Below are 8,230 nucleotides of genomic sequence, written 5' to 3'. Positions count from 1 at the left end.
TTTTTTTTGAGAGGGGTAAAGATAAGAAAACCTTCCAATGATTGTAATTTTGCTAATGTGTTTGCATCAGGGATTTCTGTTTGACAGCTGGATTTAATAGACTGTATGAGTTCAAAGTTGAACATGTTGTTTCTTCACCAGAAATAATCACAACTAAGGCCAATCCTTTGTGAGTTTGAAGTGTTACATAAGTAGAATTATTCTAAGTTCTCTTTATACCAACATCTAAGGTCCAGTCACTTCCCGTAACAAAATAAGAAGCTGAAAATCATTGAAAGACATATTCTACAAAATGGGAAACTTTTCATTCCTATTTTTTCCCCATAGATAAAATGAGCTTGTTAATAAAATTGTTAGATGGAATGCTTTATTTCAGTTTTCTATGTGTAAAGTGAAAAGGTACATAGATTGAAACATTGGTATTGCTGTAGGTTATTTTAAAATTGCTCTTTTAGAGCACATATTTGAAGGCTGTCTAATAGAGTATCATATTTTTCTTATAGAGATAAGCACTCATATTTTCTATACTGTGTCATGTGGCTAGAGTGATTAATTTTCTTCTCAGTAATGGTCAGTGTGATTAAAATATTAGAAAGTATTAAAAAGAGCAGAGCAGTTAGTTGTTTTTTTTTGCTTCAGTAATCAAAATAGGTCATTTGCTTCACTAACCAAAATAGCTTAGTGCATGGTAGCAGTTCTTCTACTTACTGGCTTGAACCTAGGTGGCTCTCCATAGATGAAAAAGAGGATAATTTTCCCCATTTTATATAGAGCTACTCTTGCAGTTCAGGTAAGGGCTTTTAGGAATTGAAAACTTGTCAAATATTCATGAGTTGCATGGGTCATATTTCCATTACATTCGAGGTCATCAGCCAAATAGATAATGAACACAAACGTTAACAGTCTTAATAAAAACAATGGTCAGTAGAATTTCCATATCCAAGTTTGGTTTTTCTTGAACTAAAAAAAAAAAAAAAAATTATCCACTAGTAAAATGTGTCAGTAATTGTTTTCTGGTTTGATTATTCATAACAGGGGACGAACAGGGAGGATCCGTGTCCTGTCTTTTAAAACCGGCATCATCTCTCTGTGTAAAGCACATTTGGAAGACAAGTACAGATGTAAGTCATGTATATTAACTCTGTATTCTTTTATTAATGCTCACTAATTGCCCCACTTCTAGATGGGAAATGACATACTGTTCTTATTTGACAGCAGGTTCCTCATGTAAGATGTAGAACTGCTTTTAGAGCATCATAAAATTTGGTTTGTGTCGTTCCTTGTCAAACATTAAATTGCAGGTATTTAAATTAGAGAATGAGGATTAACTTCTCCAGTCCAAGTATTATTTTACATTACATTGACTGTGTGTGAATAAAAGACATGCCCCTAGGGGATAAAGTCTGATTTCCTAAGCCCTATGTATAAGTCAAAAAATATATACAAATAAATAAACGTGAAGCTTTAATCCGTGCACTTACCTAATCTTTGGATTCTTATTGAAAGAATTCTATCTGGCATTCATGTTCCAGAAACATTGTTCATTTTATAATCATCTTATGGTAAGTTTTGCTGACACATTGAAGTCTGTGATGTGACTAACATTTTATTATTTGAGAGATGGATAGCTGGCCAATTCTCAAAGGGTAAATTCTCAAAGGGTGGTAACCTTATAGACTTTCATTTTGATTAGCCATTGGGTTTTTCTGCTTAAAAATGAAATCCAAATGGAAAGCCAATGCTAGAAAGTGACAGTCTAGATGACTAAGTAACTGTCCGTTCCTATTGTGAAGGCCTGCACTTATTTTTCCCCTTCAGATACTTGTAAGAAATCTTTTCAGTAGGAAGACTGAACAAACTCAGCCTATCTTTATTTTCCTGTTTTTCCCTAAGGCCTAGCCACACAGAGATGAGGAGATGGACTGAGTTTAAGGACAGACAGGGCACAAAGAAGATTGAATTCCTCTAAAACCACTCTGTGTCCGACTGCCAGTTGCCCCTGCAGGAGTCAGCCACAACACACACGCTCTTCTAGCTCTTTCTTGTACTTTCCACCTGAGTTTTCTTGTCCTGAGAACCAGATGAAAATAACTGAACAGCTTTTGTAAAACACCACTTAAAAGTGTGTTTTAGATAAAATAGAATATTGCTGTGGTCTTTTCTTCTCTTTCTTGTTCTTATCCTGCCCAACTGCTTTTCCCTCCTGAATTTCTGGGGTTTTTCTTCCCCTCAATATTGCAGTTACTTATTATAGGTTGGTTTCTAATCTAACCTTATCACTAGTATAATCATAATGCTCGATGGAATAATCAAGGGAGCTTCAGCCTGTTTTTCAAATAACTACTCAGAAAGGACATGTTTTGCAGTTGAAGAAACAAAAATATTAACTTCAAACTGGGACATTTGAAAATACTTATTCACACTTTGACAATGTGTGTGTGTGTGTGTTAGAGAGATGGTAAAAAGCTGTGCCTATGTTAGTGATCTCTGTTGTGTTATTACCATCTTAGAAATATCATACAAATATTTAATGTCTTAGAATTAAAATGTGTTTATGGGTAAGAAAAGCTTTCTAAGAGTTACATTTTTAGAAACTTGCATCTGAACACAAGATGTTTCTAAAATGATTTTATTTCTGAGAATACAACATACATCACCAGTGTTTGGTGGGTTCCTTCATTGTTTCAACCACATATACTGGGCACTTGATGCCCTCTAGGTACTGCTAGTCTACCCTAGACACTGCTGGCACACAGTACTCCCTGCCCTCAAGGAGTTATCACTCTCCAGCCAAAAAGACGGGCACATATTCAGTCAATGACAGTGCAACGTAATGTGATCTAATTACAAATATATACGGCACTCCATGGGAACACATACACGATGAGCTAGAAGTTCAAATTATCTTACGATTCCATAAAGAAGTCCCAATTTTAGTATGTTGTCTAATATCTGATGTCCAAATGGTTCATGCGTTAGGCCAGATTTGTGGTTCTTAATGCTAAAACGTTTATGATAGTAGCTATATCTTATGTAAAAATATTTCCAAAAGGTTGTGTTCTGACTTAGGATAAATTCAAGTGTTAATGTTGGATGTAAGCTTACAATTCTTGCAGGGCTATTGTTTATATAAAGGTGGTCATGCTTCATATATGCAGTGATGATTAACATGGTTCATAAGAATAATGTTTAAAAAACCAAAAACCCAGCTCACTGCCATTGAGTCGATTCCGACTCATAGCAATCCCATTAGGTTTCATAGGCGGTAAATCTTTATAGAAGTAGATTGCCCAGTCTTCCTTCTGCAGAGTGGCTGGTGGGTTTGAACCACCAGCCTTCTGGTTAGCAGTCTGATGCCTTAGGCACTGTGCTACCAGAGCTCCAACATAGTTCATAGGAATAATGTCTAGATTAGCATAAATTAGAAAGTAAACTCTCGGGGAATATTGGAGAGTTGGTGCTGAGATCGTATTGATCGTTAAGTGCTTCTAGCATCTACTTGTTGCTGCTTTTTGCTGGTTGTAACTTTCTTCTTCCTTTTGTAGACCTTTTCAAGCAAGTGGCAAGTTCAACAGGATTTTGTGACCAGCGCAGGCTGGGCCTTCTTCTGCACGACTCTATCCAAATCCCCAGACAGTTGGGTGAAGTTGCATCCTTTGGAGGAAGTAACATTGAGCCGAGTGTCAGAAGCTGCTTCCAGTTTGTAAGTTCCTCACCCTCATAAGTTTATTCCCTTGCAATTTAGAAAATAATAATTAAACACACACACACACACACACAAACAACACAGAACTTCAGTTTCTCACATGAGCTCTTCCGTAAAGCAGGGCAGGAACTGTGGATATCTGGATTTCTGTTAACAGTGTCTTCTGGGGCTCTGGGCTTTGGGAGAGAGGACAGTGCAGAGGAAGGAAAAGAAATGCCCTCTGTAGTAGTGAACTCCACAGTTAGTGAGGGACTGGGAGGGTAGGAGTCTGCAGTGGTTCTGGCAATAAGTCTTCAGCCACAGAAATCCTTTGTCAATAAGAGAGGGATCTCTGTAGGTGAGTATCTCAGTTTTTCCCCGAACTCTATCACTGCAGCTTCCTTTTCAATGGCTCTTGGTAAAAACTTGACATAACTTTCATTTTTAAAACATTTTCTTTTGTAGCCTTGACATTCTACTAGCATCCAAAGGGCTATCTGGTGGCCTCCCATGGCCTTACAATAGGGACTGAGGTTTGTAGTTTCTGCTACTGTCCATCACTAGCTCAACATACTCTCCTCCTCTTGTCCCTTCTCTTGCGTCTCCTGCCCCATTGCTTTTCGTCTAGTCAGTGCCTCACATCATCCTCCTCTTCCCAAACACTGCAGCACTCCATCGATAGACATTTGGACATTTTTAATAAGATAGATAATGCTACAGTGCACATCTTTATGCATTTAGCTCTTTTCTTTGATTGTGTTTTTTTCCTTAGGATAAATTCTAAGGAGGGGTATTGCCATACTAGAGGATATAAACATCTGTGTGGGTTTTGATACATATTACCAGATGGCTTTTTATCAAAGGCTGTTTCCATTTGTAATGCCACCAGCATTAAAGGAGTAAGATATTTGCTTACAGGATTCGCAGTGTTCTTATGTTTTACAAAGGCTAAAAGTTCTATTTCTAATACAGAGTTCTCAATCCATTTGAATCCCATGAACAATGGTGGAGAGCTATAATAGAGAACTAGTTGTAGCACTAACTGGGTTGGACCTCTTACCCAAACCTCCCAAAATGTGCATAGACTATCGTTATTTCTAGGTTGGGTTTTTGATTTTTTTTGGCACATGTTGATGCACTAATATTTCTGCTCTAGAATGTAGAAGTTAAAGTTACCAATGAATATTAATGGCTACAAATAATCTGGATTCATTTTGTCTTCTTTAATCCAATATAAAACAATTTGCAAGGAGGTGAGGTTTTTTCTAATTGTTGTTTTCTCTTTTGTCAAGTTTCAATTGTCTTTTTGAGTTCCAGGTGTGAGACACACGCACACGCACACACATATATGTATGTATCACACGTGTGTGCTGTGACTTGGGTTGAGAATAAGGGTCAGGACACAAAACTGCCAACAACTGCTATTACTCAGTGGTGGTTCCTACTGCAGAGTACCAGTTGCTCTCGAGTTGATTCCAACTCATGGCGACCCTATGTGTGTCAGAGTAGAATTGTGCTTCCTAGGATTTTCAGTGGCTAATTTTTCAGAAGTAGATCACCAGGTTTTTCTTCCAAGGTGCCTCTGGGTGGACTCGAAATGCCAACCTTTAGGACAGCAGCCAAGCATGTTAACCATTATACCAACCCTCCACTGCAGAGTAAGCTGGGCTGTATCCAAGGCTATCTGGAGCCATTCCATCCTGTCACCCCACATTGCTGACTGCACCCAACTCATTAGGCTGCCACCATGACCCACATTGCAGACGGCCTTCTTGGATTTTGTCTTTTCAGGACCATGGGCTGGTGAGCAGAAGCTCTGCTTTCCCTGGTGCTGCCCCTCCTTATCCCTCTCTGCCTAGTGCATCCTTTGCTGGATGCCTCTCTTCTTTCCTAACCTCGTATCTCTGTGATAGCAACTCTGTCTCCTCACTGTCTGAACTTTGAACTCAGCCCATCCTCGTGTATTTACTGAATGCCTCCTGGCTAGCCAAGGAGCTCTGGTGGCGCAGTGCCTAAGGCATTTGACTGCTAGCCAGAAGGTTGGCGGTTCACACCCATCAGCCATCCTGCTGAAGAAAGATAGAGCAATCTACTGCCATAAACTGGAACCCCAATGGGGCTCACTATGAGTCAGAATTGCCTCAGTGGCAATGTTTTTTTTTTTTTTTTCCTTCGCGGCTAGCCAGGCTTCAAGCTCTTGGAAATGTCTGTGAGGTTGGGGAAAATTCAGTCAAAATAGGTGGGATTACAGGTGGCTTTTATTTTCTTCTCTCTACTCTTCTGTATTTTCCAAATTTTCTTTGAACATTTATAATTAGAACAAAGAAGTAGTAAAATGTTGACTTTTGTTTTTTAAGGAAAAGAAACATCTTTTGTTTAATTTCTTTCACTGCCACTCTTATACAATTTTTAGGCCTTATCATGTGTATTGCACAATCTTCCTAGCAAGCCTTCACTTCACACCCAGGCCCATTTCATTGGATTTACTGCTTTTAGAAAAATTTATTTACCATATGATGCCGTCCTTAGAAATCTTCGGTTTCTTCCTATTGTCCACTGAATGAAGTCCTAATTTCTCTATTTAACTCACAGACAGTTGCTAATCTGGTTTCATAACTTCCCACAGTTTCCTTTCACTACTATGAAACAGCTTTCTCCTGCCATTTGTACTTATGATGCTTATAAATTATAATATTTCTCTGGCTACTAACAATATTTTACCTTTGCTCACATGAGTTCTCTCATTTAATTTCTACCAATTCTTTGAGGACAATAGAATAGGCAGACTTTGGGTATTTTGTTTCTTTTTATTGTTGTTTAAGAAGATGAAGAATTTAAGCTGTGGCCCTGGGAGTCCCTCAGCTGGTGGGGTAGTTTCATTCCTTGATCACCTCATTCCCAAGTAGACAACCTTTCGATATTACTGCTCTCTAGTTCCGCCAATGTGAAGTAACAAGGCACCTCAGGGACCTGAGGAGAAACAACAAGAGTTGGATGTGAGGGAGGATTCCTCATTTTAAGAAGCTGAGTTTAAATTATTGGCAAAACATCCTTGTGAATGTTTCTAGAAGATGTTGTGTACATTCTGTATGTATGGAGTCAGACAAGGTTGACATTGCTTTGGTTTAGGGAGCCTTTCAACTCCGTAGCAGTTGGCTGTTGGGTTGGACATATCCACTGTGAATGCCTACTTCAGAATCTCCATCTTGGCGTGCTTTTCCTCAGCCACGTGCTCTGGCAGTCACCTTGCCTTTCACTGTACAGTCTGCATGAAAATACGATGTTTGCTGTAGGGAGAGATAACTGAGTGAACATTCCCTCTGCCTTTTGTTTAAAGTGTAAGACCTTGGGAGTGGTGCCGGGCTGATTCCTTCAGTAACCTGATGCTCAAGGACTGCGGTTTCTACCAGCCTAGGGAAATAAAGTGCTTAAGCTTCTCCCACAACTGTATTCCTTGTATCAGAGAGAGAGACCTTGCCTTCAGTCTGATGTCTTTTTATTTTATTTGCCACCAGCTGTAAAACTTACTTTTTGTCAGTTTGGTACAATCAGAAGAGGGAAACTTATGATTCATACCAGGGCCTGGTATTGGGCGGGAAGAGAAGTGTGTCATGTATAACCCTCTCTGGATGTTCTTTGAAAGGTTTCCTCAGCCCATATCCCTCCCCACCAACCACTCACAGAAAAGGAGATCACCAATCAAATCCAATTTTTTCCCCTACTTAAAAATCAGTATAAGTCCTTTAAGGAATTAGCTATTAAACCAGCATATAAAATTATGTCTCTGGATATTAAAAAGAACAAAAATCATTATAAATTTACAGATTCAGCAGTGGTATCTTCACTGATACTAAATGAGGCAACCTACTGCCACTGAGTTGATTCTGACTCATAACAGTCCCCATAGGATTTCCAAGGCAGTAAATCTTTATGGAAATAGATTGCCCCATCTTCCTCCTGCTCAGCGGCTGGTGGTTTTGAACTGCAAACCTTCTGGTTAGCAGCCAGATGTCTCACCCACTGTGCCACCAGAGCTCCTTAAGTGAGGCAAAGGGATGTTTTCACTTTAGCATCATACTGCAGCCAACATATTTATAGGAAAATGAATTCTTTTTGATAGTAGTAGAAGTTAGGTTTTGAAACTAGTTTGTTTTAGAAATGTGGCTTTAATTAATGCATTTCCAGCTTGCTTCTCTTTTGTATTCCATGGGAACAGCCCTGTTGCAAGAGTAGATAGATCCTTGTGACCTTAATCAGGCCAAGGCTGCCCTTGCAATGAGTCAAAGGGATCTTGGAGCTTGTCCACATCTCTCCTATTTCAGATGAGAAAACTGAAGCCCAGAGAGGCAGAATGAAGATATTTGACATCCTGTAATTATATCGTGTCAGAACTAGATATCTAGCACAGGTTTTGTGTTCCAAGCCAGTATTTTCTACTGTTAAAACCATCTGCATAGGAATAGATGACTTTAACCAGTTCAAATACTAGACTAACCTGTAAGTGTTAACACGATCCCTTATATAAATTTTAGATTCTAATGAGAT

At 39.0% G+C, this 8,230-nt stretch overlaps 1 protein-coding gene across 1 annotated transcript in view; it reads left to right on the top strand.

The window, feature by feature from the left end:
• The window catches only part of LOC103201376 (dystrophin-like), a 2,052,823-nt gene that overhangs the window by 1,945,876 nt on the left and 98,717 nt on the right, over positions 1-8,230 (top strand). The window contains exons 54-55 of the mRNA XM_042781676.1: positions 1,036-1,121; positions 3,546-3,703. Of these exons, the coding sequence (XP_042637610.1) occupies positions 1,036-1,121; positions 3,546-3,703 (244 nt within the window). The remainder of the gene's footprint in view (positions 1-1,035; positions 1,122-3,545; positions 3,704-8,230) is intronic.

Source organism: Orycteropus afer, unplaced genomic scaffold (genome assembly GCF_000298275.1).
Source record: "Orycteropus afer afer isolate SDZICR_OR568_19922 unplaced genomic scaffold, OryAfe1.0 scaffold00148, whole genome shotgun sequence".
NCBI classification, from domain to species: Eukaryota; Metazoa; Chordata; class Mammalia; order Tubulidentata; family Orycteropodidae; genus Orycteropus; species Orycteropus afer.
This window is presented reverse-complemented; position numbering and strand designations above follow the sequence as displayed.